Source organism: Schistocerca serialis, chromosome 1 (assembly GCF_023864345.2).
Source record: "Schistocerca serialis cubense isolate TAMUIC-IGC-003099 chromosome 1, iqSchSeri2.2, whole genome shotgun sequence".
Classification (NCBI taxonomy): Eukaryota; Metazoa; Arthropoda; class Insecta; order Orthoptera; family Acrididae; genus Schistocerca; species Schistocerca serialis.
The window spans coordinates 223,524,612-223,538,819 of NC_064638.1; the positions used below are offsets into that span (position 1 = coordinate 223,524,612).

General features: G+C 39.5%; 1 protein-coding gene across 1 annotated transcript in view; it reads right to left on the reverse strand.

Annotated features, from left to right (window-relative positions):
* The window catches only part of LOC126460891 (potassium channel subfamily T member 2), a 627,462-nt gene that overhangs the window by 74,936 nt on the left and 538,318 nt on the right, over positions 1 to 14,208 (reverse strand). The window contains exon 19 of the mRNA XM_050095956.1: positions 5,101 to 5,212. Within this exon, the coding sequence (XP_049951913.1) occupies positions 5,101 to 5,212 (112 nt within the window). The remainder of the gene's footprint in view (positions 1 to 5,100; positions 5,213 to 14,208) is intronic.

The window sequence follows — 14,208 nt, forward strand, 5'->3', positions numbered from 1 at the left end:
TAATTAAGACATAGAGCAATGTTTTATAGTGTAATGTACACCTGATTTTAAAATTTTTACTATTCCCCACCTTTAATACTTTAGTCAATTTTAGGGCTAATTATTGTGATGTTATGAGAACTGTGTAATATATTTATTTATGAAGTAATGACTATTTGCCATTAGTGTAAAACATTTTTTCCTTATACTTAGAAGTAAAAGTCAGTGTACCAAAAAAGGGTATTTTGTCTAATTTTTGCATGTACTGTGGCGGAGGAGAACCAACCCCAAGAGAATGGATAGCTGTGCATTTCTGTACTAACTGCCACTTGGACCTGTTGAAGGTGTGGATGACTTGGTGAGAAAATATGTTAAAGCTCATTAAAGAGGATTGTAATGGCTTTAGGGCATAAAACTGCTACGGTCATTGGTGCGAATCATTAAAAGAGTGAAAGTGCTTGTGCAAAATACTACACATTGAAAAAGTGAAATTTTTGTCTGAAAATGAACCACAAGGTGCAGTGCATTTTAACTTTTTCCAACCCATGATCATTTGTTCATTGAAGCAGGGCAAAGACTTGTATAAAGTGATTTGTATCTTAGAATGTAATCTTTGTTTACCCAAAAAGGACATCACTTATGATGAAAATGTCTAGCTTTTATTACAAATTTAACTTGTGGCTATTTTGTGCCATTGGACAATACACTATATGTTATGAGAACTGTGTAATATATTTATTTATGAAGTAATGACTATTTGCCATTAGTGTAAAACATTTTTTCCTTATACTTAGAAGTAAAAGTCAGTGAACCAAAAAAGAACATTTTGTGTGTTGTCAACACGTGACGAGTGGTGGCGCCCTCTACGCGCTCTATATAAACAGGACCTCCACGGCCTAGCAGCCAGTCGTAGACTCACCTAGGATGATGTTGCCCACAGCTGGCAACGAAACGTCAGGGAGAAGTATTTCTACTATTGGACCACGGCCTCTTAGCCCGGAAGTTTTAATTACTGAAGACGCCGGCCATGAAAGCCTACACGCTATGTTTGGTTAGGTATTTACTGCTTATAGATGTTCAATAGCAAACTATTGTAGCGATATGCTGATGTTTGCTTGCAAGTTGTTAACAAGGCTTATAATTTACCAACAGTGAACTGGTCATATAACTGTGTAATATGGGGGGGAGGGGGGGTTGTGAACAGCGAAAGTAAAGAACTGTGAAACACAACTGTGCAACTGTCAGCTACATCATTTACAACTGTCAGTGTTGAACTTCCACTGCCCATTTTTCAGCCAGTATAACAATGCAGTACGTTGGCACCGAGGACCATGAGCGAAGAAATAAAGCAGGCAAACGTCACAAATGGAATTTGTAATATAGGTTATCACAAGCATTTGTCTGTTTCTTCAAAATACGTTGCAGTTTACAAGGTTGTGGTTATAGTGAGATCTGAGAACATAGCTGTTTTTCCCAAATTAATAGCACATTTTATACTTATATTGATGTAAAAATATGACAGTATTCCTTCGTCTCTTGCTCTCAAATATGTTGTCTACCTGCTGCTATCTCACCGACCACATAGGGAATATAGAACAAGCAGTTGACACATTCCCTTTCATTCCCACCATAGCCCATGGTGAGCATAAACAACATTGTGCATGAAACACACAAGTATGCTACTGACCCCTAACTAGACTTTGAGCATTTCCTGTAGAAATGTAAGCTATTGTTGAGAATCTGTCCTTTAAAGTCCATTGAGTTCTGACCAGAAATGAATTCATGCAACTACAGTTTAAATGTGGTAGATGTTGCTGTGAAGGTTAGCAGCATGGCCGCACAACACTCTCCTCCCCACATTTGTCCTAGTTCTCAGCCAAGCATGAATCACTGTCCCACCTACAACCCTTCTGATTTCTTCAAAATAAATCCACATGTGACTCCACTGCCAAAGATTCATATGTAAATGTAAGATGAACCCTATATTAATCTGTTAAAAAATGTAAAAAATTACTATTGTTTATTCTGCAAATGGGAGAGGACCCTGTATTTTTTGAATGATGAGTTTCATAAACACATTTTCTTGTAATCAGGTAAATATGGTAAATCCCCTGTGAGTTTAGATGGGGATCCTTGGAAGCAAGATTATCTTTTCATGAAAAAATGCTGTTGAGAAAGTTTAGTGTATCAGTGTTTGTGACAGACCGCAGAGTGATTTTATTACCTTCAATAGTCCTCTCCTGTGTGGATAAAATAAGAGAAATGAGGACTCCTAGAGAGACACATAAGCCATCAGTTTCTTCCCTATATTTTTTGTGAGTAGAATGAGTGGAACAGATGGTACAAAGTACCCTCTGCCATGCAGTGTCCAGTGGCTTGTATAGTATGGATGTTGCTGTAGATATAGTTGGACAGGGAATAGATTACAACTATAAGAATGGCTATCCATGATATGAGAATAATTCTTGGCTATGAAGCAGTATGTTTTACCCGATGAAAGTAATCATGCAAGTTATCCTGAATACATCATCTGCAATTTCATAAGAATGCTGTGACGCTGTGGCTAACTAATTCTGTTTCTTAAATTGTTTGCAAAAAACTCATCTTTAAATACAGAATGGCATTTATTTGAAATATTTTCTTTTCAGTAGTGATTGTCAGTATTGTTGTTGTGTTAAATTTGGAGTCTTAGGCATTACCGTATTACCAGCCATCTTGTTTTCTTCTTTTTCATTTCTGAGTTAGAACTCTTACTCAAATTTTTCCTTGTCTGCAAATTCCTATTTATGCTTGTCCATAATGATTTTTTTATGCTGCTTTTATTCTCTGGAAGATTTTTATACTTTTTTAATTATCAGTAATTATTTTATTTTTCTCCGTCCATCACTGAGCACTATATTCCAAATTTTTAATTTTATGAAACTGACTAAAGAAATACCAAACGAAAGCGCTGGCAGGTCGAAAGACACACAAACAAACACAAACATACACACAAAATTCAAGCTTTCGCAACAAACTGTTGCCTCATCAGGAAAGAGGGAAGGAGAGGGAAAGACGAAAGGATGTGGGTTTTAAGGGAGAGGGTAAGGAGCCATTCCAATCCCGGGAGCGGAAAGACTTACCTTAGGGGGAAAAAAGGACGGGTATACACTCGCACACACATACATATCCATCCACACATATACAGACACAAGCAGACTTGCTTGTGTCTGTATATGTGTGGATGGATATGTATGTGCGAGTGTATACCCGTCCTTTGTTCCCCCTAAGGTAAGTCTTTCCGCTCCCGGGATTGGAATGGCTCCTTACCCTCTCCCTTAAAACCCACATCCTTTCGTCTTTCCCTCTTCTTCCCTCTTTCCTGATGAGGCAACAGTTTGTTGCGAAAGCTTGAATTTTGTGTGTATGTTTGTGTGTCTTTCGACCTGCCAGCACTTTCGCTTGGTATTTCTTTAGTCAGTTTCATAAAATTAAAAATTTGGAATATAGTGCTCAGTGATGGACAGAGACACAAGCAGACTTGCTTGCATCTGTATATGTGTGGATGGATATGTGTGTGTGTGCGAGTGTATACCCGTCCTTTTTTCCCCTTAAGGTAAGTCTTTCCGCTCCCGGGATTGGAATGGCTCCTTACCCTCTCCCTTAAAACCCACATCCTTTCGTCTTTTCCTCTCCTTCCCTCTTTCCTGATGAGGCAACAGTTTGTTGCGAAAGCTTGAATTTTGTGTGTATGTTTGTGTTTGTTTGTGTGTCTTTCGACCTGCCAGCACTTTCGTTTGGTAAGTCACATCATCTTTGTTTTTTGATAAATTTTTCCCACGTGGGTTGTTTCCCTCTATTATATTGACTAAAGAAATAGATTTAAATGTAAAAGAATTATTTTGCATTTTTTAATCTAAAGTTATGTCTATAGAAGAACATCTTGTTACCTGCCACCAAAACATGAACAAGCATTACAGCTCTGACATGTAAATTTATATTACTACGACTATTATCAATATGTCGCTCAGGGCAAACACACACAGACAAACTGTCTAAAATGATAACAACATAAATCCTACACTGAATCTTAACACACTATTCAGATTATTTTAAACTCCCCGTCCTGCAACCATTGCTTCTGAAAACTGAAGCTTGTTATTATTACTGTAACACATCGTTGGCTCTTGGTAACAGTATCTATTTATTCAATGCAAGAACCTCTCTCTTTGGTTTCTCCATTCTATTTCAAAGATTTCTTTGCTACTCACATTCTGCATTCCCAATCTATGAGCCGTTATACATCACAATTTCAACATTTTCTTCATTTTATTCCATTTAGTTTTTTAAATGTACCAGTATTATGTTGTCTTTTAATTTCACTGATCATCACTCTCTTTTCCTACCTGTGCAGGATTTTCCCCATTTGAACTCTACTGTTTCTTTCAAGTTTTTCTGTCACCTACAATCTATTTATTAACAACAGAACTCTGAATTCTATGTATTGGCACATTATTATTTCTTCATTGTTTGGGAACGATTGTGTGTCTCCTGATTCATGGTTTGGACAATGCATGATTTCAATCAATTACTTTATTTCTTATATTTTCTTTTCTTCTAAAGGTATTATTAAAAATTGCATCAACTGGGATGAACAATGTTCTCAAATTTGTGCATGCATCAATTCTGCTCCAGAGATTCCTGTTTTGGTGGCCTTGAGGAAGTCTTTTCTCATTTCTGAACAATTGATAAAGATTCATTTCAGATGTTTAATTTGGAGGTATTCTGAAATTTATTATATTATGTTTTTGGGAGTGTTCTTAATATTCACACATACTTATGGTCACCACACATGTAAAATAAAGTGAAGTTTGCTTTTGGGAGCTATTCTCAAGGTAATGCTCGAGCAATGGCAGTGACTCATATCCCATGAAATGCAAAGTTTGTACGAGAACACTCTGAACTAAATCTCTAAAAATGTATGCAAATGTTTTTTTTCTCATGCATCACGTAGCTAATGAGCTACCTATAAATGCAAGTCAGTTTGTGTTAAATGAAACATGTAAACAAGAGGGTTACCAGCACAAGCCCCCCTTCAGGACCATCATCTGGACTGTAGAGCTGGGAACCAAAGGCCAATACCTTTTCCATTTTGGAGAGATGAAGGGCATATTTATCATGGGCCCGAAACTGCATGAACCTCATGTTTGAAGATTGGGAAAGCTCGGTGATACTTTTGATGCTAGGAAAAAATCTGAAACAAAACAAAATGAAACAAAAGTATTAGTCTAGATCAACTTTTACCTAGGATTCAATAACTTACAATACAAAAATTTACATACTCATCACAGAGAAACTGAATGGCTCAATTTATTTATCTGTTTTTCCCCTGAATTTTGAAAAAAAAAATAAACATAGAAAATAGTAAATAAAATATGAACTTTTTGTGATATTCAGTTCACTTTACACCTTACAATTTACAGCTTTAAGTGTTGTAAACAACAAAGAATAATTTTCGTGAAAGACTGACACATAACTGTCTCTTCAGTCAAAAGTAATTTAGGTATCTGGTAGATAAATATTAATTCAGTCTTCTGACTGCAACCATAACTAATTTTCATGCTGTCATGAGATTCTGTTTAACAAAATATGGCAGGGAAGTTTCAGAAGGCCAAAGTTATTATAACTGGAATGAATCACTGCTTTTGTAAAATCAATTAAAAGGACATCAACAACTGACATTTAGTATAATAAATGAAGCAGCAACTTTTAAAAAAGGAGCAGCTTTCACGTTAATTTTATTGCGTTAAGCTTAGCACAAGAATATGCAAATAGTTTGCAGCAGTTTAATGATAGTTATTTATCAATAACAATACTATGAAAAATAAATTTGCTACTCACCACGTAGTGGAGATGCTGAGACGCAGATAGGCACAACAAAAAGACTCTCACAATTAAAGCTTTTGTCCATTAAGGCCTTCGTCAACAATACACACACATACACACAAACACACACACACACACACACACACACACACAAAACTACAGTCTCAGGCAACTGAAACCACTCTAAAACCACATCTGCAACTCAGAATCTCCACTATATGCTAGGTAGCAACTTTCCTTTTCATAATATTGTTATATTCCATCCTGGATTTTCCATTGCTTAATTATCAATAAAGTTTTTAACAATTTTTTCCTCATTATTAATGTATACCTTCACTCATTCCACATCCTTGGTAGTTCTTCTTCACAATGCTATCTAAAAAGCATGACAAATGAATGAATGTATGAATGAGTAAACAAAAGATAGAAATTTGGTTTAAGGTAATGGGTCTGAGTAAGTCAATGCATTTGATCATCACATTCATGTTTAGCATTACCCCAGGTGGTCTACCTTATGAAGAGGAATTTCATTCTTGAAAAGATTGCATAACATTTCTTAACCCAATTTTTAAGAAATGCATTGCGTTTTTCATTTATATGAAATAAAAACCTTTAGAAAGCAGAAGGAGCATCTACTTTCCATGGCGGTACATCTTTGCTTACATTCCTTCTCAGACAATGGGATGTCCCTCTTCATCTACTGAGTGATCTTCCACCATCATCTGAGATCCCCAATTTATTTATTTCTAATGTTACGGTGGAACTGGGTGTTCTGAAAGCTATGAGCACTGACTATTTATTTTGAAACATGTCTATCAGCTGTATTAGAAATTCCACATCCTGGAGTGTAATTTTACTTTTTACACAGTGTAATGTTAGTAATACATACAGTCCATATTTTCAATTGCTTCTGTCCATTTTGTAATAAAATAAACAGTGCTATACTGGAGAATATTCCAATTGATCAAGCAGGCTTCAGACCAGAGCACAGCTGCTGTGATGAAGTCTCTTACTTTCTTCACAGAGCCAGGGATCCAAATGAAGCTAAAAATATCCACAGTGTTTGTTGATTTCACTACTGCCTTCAAAAATGTGTAGTGCAGGTCCCATTCTATAAACTTCTTCAAGTTACGCACTGTAGAATGTTGGCACTACCTGTTAACAACACGTTAGATCAGAAGTCCCATGTCATCACTGGAAGCAAGATAAACAGGGAGAGGAAGCTGAACAACAGATTACCTGGGGGTAATTCTCTCGCCATTACTGCTGCTTCCATCAGAATAACCATATGCTGAACATGAAACTGAACATAAGTTACAGAGGCAGAGTTCTTTGTCATAACTGAAACCTAAAATACCTAGGCATCTTCTTGGAGTGAATACTAAACTTTCAAGCAAAACCTTCTGAACCCAGCACAGAAATATAAAACTCTTAACAGTATCCTGTATAAGTTATGTTGAACTACCTATGGATCCTCAGCAATAACCCTGTGCTTTTTGACCTTGGGTCTGGTGTAGTCTGTGTTGAATACTGAGCACTTGTCTGGATGAACAGTCAACATACAAAGCTTATTGACATCCAGATGAATACTACCATGTGCATAACATATGGCACTATCAGATCTAGCCCAATTCATTGGCTTCTGCTGTTGACAGGTATTATGCCACTTCATTTGTGCTGATCTACTGCTATGATGAGGGAATCAAATAAATCCTCCAGGAATCCTAAGCTTCCCAAGCATATTGATCTGCCAATTTCAAATCTTAAAAGGCTACAATCACAACATCTGCTCTGCATGATGCTTCTGACATGCCAGAGGTTTTAAACCTCTTGAAGAACGGGTAGGTCAGTGGGAAGCAGTAACAGATGTGTGCCCGCTTATCCATTCACATGTTAAGTGGATCTTGCATACCACGCAAGACCTGAATCAAATTCAAACATGCTACAGCAGGTGCAAAGATGCATTCTGCAAGTGGAACAAGCTGGTATTTTGGGACTGTCATTGAAGAACTACACATCCGTATATATGCTCAATTGTCAGCAACTGTCAGATTTGAACATATTATGGTAGTGAAGAAGATTTCTTGCTAGCAACACCAGAGGCTGTGCATTAGATTGAAGAACTGGGCATTCTGTAATGAAATATTGTCAAGTTAATTTTTCTCATTTTTACTATATATAAGTACATATAAGTAGGAAAGTTGCTACTCACCATACAGTGGAGATGCTGATTCGCAGATAGGCACAACAAAAGGTCTCTCACAATTAAAGTTTTCAGCCATTAAGGCCTTTGTCAACAATACACACACACACACACACACACACACACACACACACACACAATTCACACACATGGCTGCAGTCTCAGTCTCAGTCAACTGAAACCACACTGTGAGCAGCAGCACCAGTGCATGATGGGAGTGGCGACCGGGTGGGGGTATGGAGGGTGCTGGGGCATGGACGGGGAGGGATAGTATGGTGGTGGTGGTGGACAGTGAAGTGCTGCAGGTTAGATGGAAGGCAGGTGAGAGGCGGTGGAGGGGGGGGGGGGGGGGGGGGGGGGAACAGGAAAGGAGAGAAGTAAAAAGGCTGGGTGTGGTGGTGGAATGACAGCTGTGTAGTGCTGGAATGGGGACAAGGAAGGGGCTGGAAGAGTGTGGACAATGACTAACGAAGGTTGAGGGCAGGAGTGCTACGGAAATGAAGGATGTATTGCAGGGAACATTACCATCTGTGCAGTTCAGAAAAGCTGGTGTTGGTGGGAAAGATGACACGGTTGTCTACAAGAAAGTAGCAACATCAGAAGACTCGTACGTACTCCAGGAGGACCTGCAGAGGATTAATGCATGGTGCGACAGCTGGCAGCTTTCCCTAAACGTAGATAAATGTAATATAATGCACATACATAGGGGCAGAAATCCATTCCAGTACGATTATGCCATAGGCGGTAAATCATTGGAAGCGGTAACGACCGTAAAATACTTAGGAGTTACTATCCGGAGCGATCTGAAGTGGAATGATCACATAAAACAAATAGTGGGAAAAGCAGGCGCCAGGTTGAGATTCATAGGAAGAATTCTAAGAAAATGTGACTCATCGACGAAAGAAGTAGCTTACAAAACGCTTGTTCGTCCGATTCTTGAGTATTGCTCATCAGTATGGGACCCTTACCAGGTTGGATTAATAGAAGAGATAGACATGATCCAGTGAAAAGCAGCGCGATTCGTCATGGGGACATTTAGTCAGCGCGAGAGCGTTACGGAGATGCTGAACAAGCTCCAGTGGTGGACACTTCAAGAAAGGCGTTACGCAATACGGAGAGGTTTATTATCGAAATTATGAGAGAGCACATTCCGGGAAGAGATGGGCAACATATTACTACCGCCCACATATATCTCGCGTAATGATCACAACGAAAAGATCCGAGAAATTAGAGCAAATACGGAGACTTACAAGCAGTCGTTCTTCCCATGCACAATTCGTGAATGGAACAGGGAAGGGGGGATCAGATAGTGGTACAATAAGTACCCTCCGCCACACACCGTAAGGTGGCTCGCGGAGTATAGATGTAGATGTAGATATGGCACAGGCTGTGAAGCAGTAATTGAAATGAAGGATATACCTACACAATATACTTGTCCATCCTTACACAACCTCAGCTCCCAATCCCTTGCCTCATGCTTGATACCCCTGTAATAGAGCTAGATGCAAGACCTGTCCCATACATCCTCTCACCACCTACTCCAGTCCAGTCACTAACATCACCTACCTGATAAAAGGCAGGGTTACCTGCGAAACCAGTCATGTGGTCTACAAGCTAAGCTGCAACCACTGTGCTGCATTCTATGTAGGCATGACACTAATATGCTGTCTGTCCGCAATAAAGGCTACTGACAAATTGTGGCCAAGAAACAAGTGGATCACCTTGTTGCTGAAAACACTGCCATACATGATATCCTTCATTTCAATGACTGCTTCAAGGCCTGTCCCATAAAGATCCTTCCCACCAACCACCAGCTTTTCTCAATTTCGCAGGTGGTAACTTTCCCTGCAATACAGCCCCCATTCTTGTAACCCTCCCTCCTGGCCTCAATCTTCGTTAGTCACTGTCCTCACCCATCCAGCACCTTCCCTGTTCCCATTCCATCACTACACAGTCATCATTCCACCACCACACCCAGACCTTTTATTTTTCTCCTTTTCCCCTACTCCCTGCCCCCTACCCCATCTCATCCCTGCCCTCCGCCTAACCTGCAGCACTTCACTGTCTGCCAACCACACCATACTATCCCTCCCCCAATGAATCCCAACCTCCTCATTACCCCCACCCAGTCACCACTCCCATCATGCACTGGTGCTATTGCTCACAGTGTGGTTTCAGTTGCCTGATGCTGCAGTCGTGTGTGTGAGAGTTGTGTTTACATGTGTGTGTGAGAGTTGTGTTTAATGTGTGTGTGTGTGTGTGTGTGTGTGTGTGTGTGTGTGTGTGTGTGTGTATTGTTGACAAAGGCCTCAATGACTGAAAGCTTTAATTATGAGCGTCCTTATGTTGTGCCTAACTGCGATTCGGCTTCTCCGCTATATGGTGAGGGGTAACTTTCCTTCTCATAATATTGTTACATTCCATCCTGGATATCCATTGTTTAAGTATATTGTGTGTTTTAGTCACGTGCTAAATAAGATAATACTCGTGCATATACGCGGTAATGATCAGACTTAGGACTTTTGTGCTGAACCTCTCTCTCTCTCTCTCTCTCTCACACACACACACACAGATATATATATATATATATATATATATATATATATATATAAAAACAAAGATGAGGTGATTTACCGAACAAAAGCGCTGGCAGGTCGATAGACACACAAACAAACACAAACATACACACAAAATTCAAGCTTTCGCAACAAACTGTTGCCTCATCAGGAAAGAGGGAAGGAGAGGGGAAGACGAAAGGAAGTGGGTTTTAAGGGAGAGGGTAAGGAGTCATTCCAATCCCGGGAGCGGAAGACTTACCTTAGGGGGAAAAAAGGACAGGTATACACTCGCACACACGCACATATCCATCCACACATACAGTCTGCTTGTGTCTGTATGTGTGGATGGATATGTGCGTGTGTGCGAGTGTATACCTGTCCTTTTTTCCCCCTAAGGTAAGTCTTTCTGCTCCCGGGATTGGAATGACTCCTTACCCTCTCCCTTAAAACCCACTTCCTTTCGTCTTCCCCTCTCCTTCTCTCTTTCCTGATGAGGCAACAGTTTGTTGCGAAAGCTTGAATTTTGTGTGTATGTTTGTGTTTGTTTGTGTGTCTATCGACCTGCCAGCGCTTTTGTTCGGTAAGTCACCTCATCTTTGTTTTTATATATAATTTTTCCCACGTGGAATGTTTCCTTCCATTATATATATATATATATATATATATATATATATATATATATTATTGTGTCTATCAACATACCATTACTTTCTCGTTTGGTATGTTGATAGAGACAATAAAAAACACACAAATTTCAAGCTTTCGCAACCCAAGATTGCTTCATCAGGAAAGAGGGATGGAGAGGGAAAGATGAAAGGATGTGGGTTTTAAGGGAGAGGGTAAGGTGTCATTCCAATCCCGAGAGCGGAAAGACTTACCTTAAGGGGAAAAAAAGGACAGGTATACACTAGCACACACACACATACCCATCTGCACATATACAGACACAGGCAGACATATGTAAATGCAAAGAGGTTAGGCAGAGATGTCAGTCGAGGTGGAAGTACAGAGGCAAAGATGTTGTTGAATGACAGGTGAGGTACAAGTGGCGGCAACTTGAAATTAGCGGAGGTTCAGGCCTGGTGGCTAACGGGAAGAGAGAATATATTGAAGGGCAAGTTCCCATCTCCGGAGTTCTGATAGGTTGGTGTCAGTGGGAAGTATCCAGATAAACTGGATGGTGTAACACTGCGCCAAGATGTGCTGGCCGTGCACCAAGACATGTTTAGCCACAGGGTGATCCTCATTACCAACAAACACTGTCTGCCAGTGTCCGTTCGTGTGAATGGACAGTATGTTGCTGGTCATTCCCACATAGAAGGCTTCACAGTGTAGGCATGTCAGTTGGTAAATCACATGGGTGCTTTCACACATGGCTCTGCCCTTGATCGTGTACACCTTCCGGGTTACAGGACTGGAGTAGGTGGTGGTGAGAGGGTGCATGGGACAGGTCTTACACCCGGGGTGGTTACAAGGGTAGGAGCCAGAGGGTAGGGAAGGTGGTTTGGAGATTTCATAGGGATGAACCAAGAGGTACGAAGGTTAGGTGGACGGCAGAAATACACTCTTGGTGGAGTGGGGAGGATTTAATGAAGCATGGATCTTATTTCAGGGCAGGATTTGAGGAAGTTGTATCCCTGTTGAAGAGCCACATTCAGAGTCTGATCCAGTCCCAGAAAGTATCCTGTCACAAGTGGAGCACTTCTGGGGTTCTTCTGTGGGAGGTACTGGATTTGAGGGGATGAGGAAGTGGCTCTAGCTATTTCCTAATAGCTATTAGGAAGTAGCTAGAGCCACTTCCTCATCCCCTCAAATCCAGAACCTCCCATAGAAGAACCCATCAGGAAATAGAAAGAACCCATTAGGAAATTAATAAAATAAATAAATAAAATAAATTAATGATAATAAGTAGCTGAAACAGGTGCAGAGGACTGAGCTACACCTATGCAGATGGTTCATGGGACTGGTTGGAGGATTTGGGACACATGCAGATACGGAACAGATCTATTGATGGACTAGCTTTGGATGGTAAGGACTGTCTATGAAGGCCATAGTAAAACCTTTAGCACACAAGGCAAGGAACTGCTTTTCACTACAGACGTGCTGCCCACAGGTCACCCAACTGTGAGAAAATGACTTTTTACGTATATTTGCATGTGGGTATGAATGTGAGTGTATATTAATTCTGAACTAATTAGCTCTGGAGGAGGACATCATATGAAAGCTTGGTAATTTTTCCAGACTTGTTAAGTGTATATCAACAATTCAGTGCCTCAGCTATGTGACGACTTATCCTTATAAGGTAAAGTTAGATTCATTAGATGATAGTGAACTACATATTTCTTCTGTATATTTTTTGTAAGTATTACTGTTATCTCAAACTAGAATAGACTGTTACAATTAATTTTGTCATATGAGTGAAAGATGCAAGGGTGCAGACCGCACAGATATTTCCATTAGTTTCTAGTATCCTATAAATACTTTTTAACAGTAGCCCCAAATTATTATTCTGTAAGACATAAATGAGTGAAAATATGTAACAAACATTAGCTCACTGAGTTCTGTGACTACAAAACTGCTAATTATTCCTGCAACTGAACTATAATTGATTTCTTCAATTCAAGTCCTTGTTAAAACAGTCTCCAAAAACTTACAATTTGATGGAATTTATCACTTCCTGTTAGTATATTTCCCTTATTGAAGATCTTATAGCAACAAACTGTATTAATTGTATAAATGAGCAGGCTTTCTTGGCCAGAGTAAGTTGAAAAAGAGTTGTTTTTGGATATTCCTGTACTGTTTGATAAGAAACCACTTTCATTTCATTATGAGCCCTCTAATGGGAAAAAACCACCAACACTTTTGATCTGATTGATTTCCTATGGTAGAAGGAATGGTTCCATCTTGTGGACAGAGTGTAGTCTGCTGTTGCCTATTGCCTCACTTGACGACTGGTAGACATTCGAGAATAGTATACAAATTCTTCTGAGTGACATTTTACTCATGCAAGACATCAGGTGTGTACCAGCAATTTTTTGCCATTAATACTTGCATCTCTAATTGTCAGTGTGACCTGCTGGGCTTTAATAACTGGCAGCATGGATGGTGAAAGCCTATAGCCAACTTCTCTATTTATACTCTTTATGAATGACTGACAATCATCACTCATATTTAAAGAGGAAATATGCAACAACAGGTCCCCACTTCTTCCATCACAGGAAATCAATCTAATAACACTTCGATCTCTTTCCAACGTAAAACAAGGGGCCACACACACACACACTTGTTTTCAAGCTGAAGTGATGCCAAGGATGAACAGTGTGTTTTCAAAGTCTACAGTGTCATGCTGCTGAATTCATTTGACTGTAAATCATGTCACTGAAAAGTTTTCTGAAATTTGTGCTAGTAATGTTTCTAAACTTGGCTTTTATAACAATATACAAATAATTGAGAACATGTATTATTCTTATGACAGGCTACATTCTGAGTGCCTTCTCCAAAAAAGCAAGCCTAATTGCTAAAGCAACTTAAAGCGTCTCTATCAAGATACCTCCAATATACAGTCAATGAAAGGAAGTTCATGTGCAGAACAGGTAACTTAGA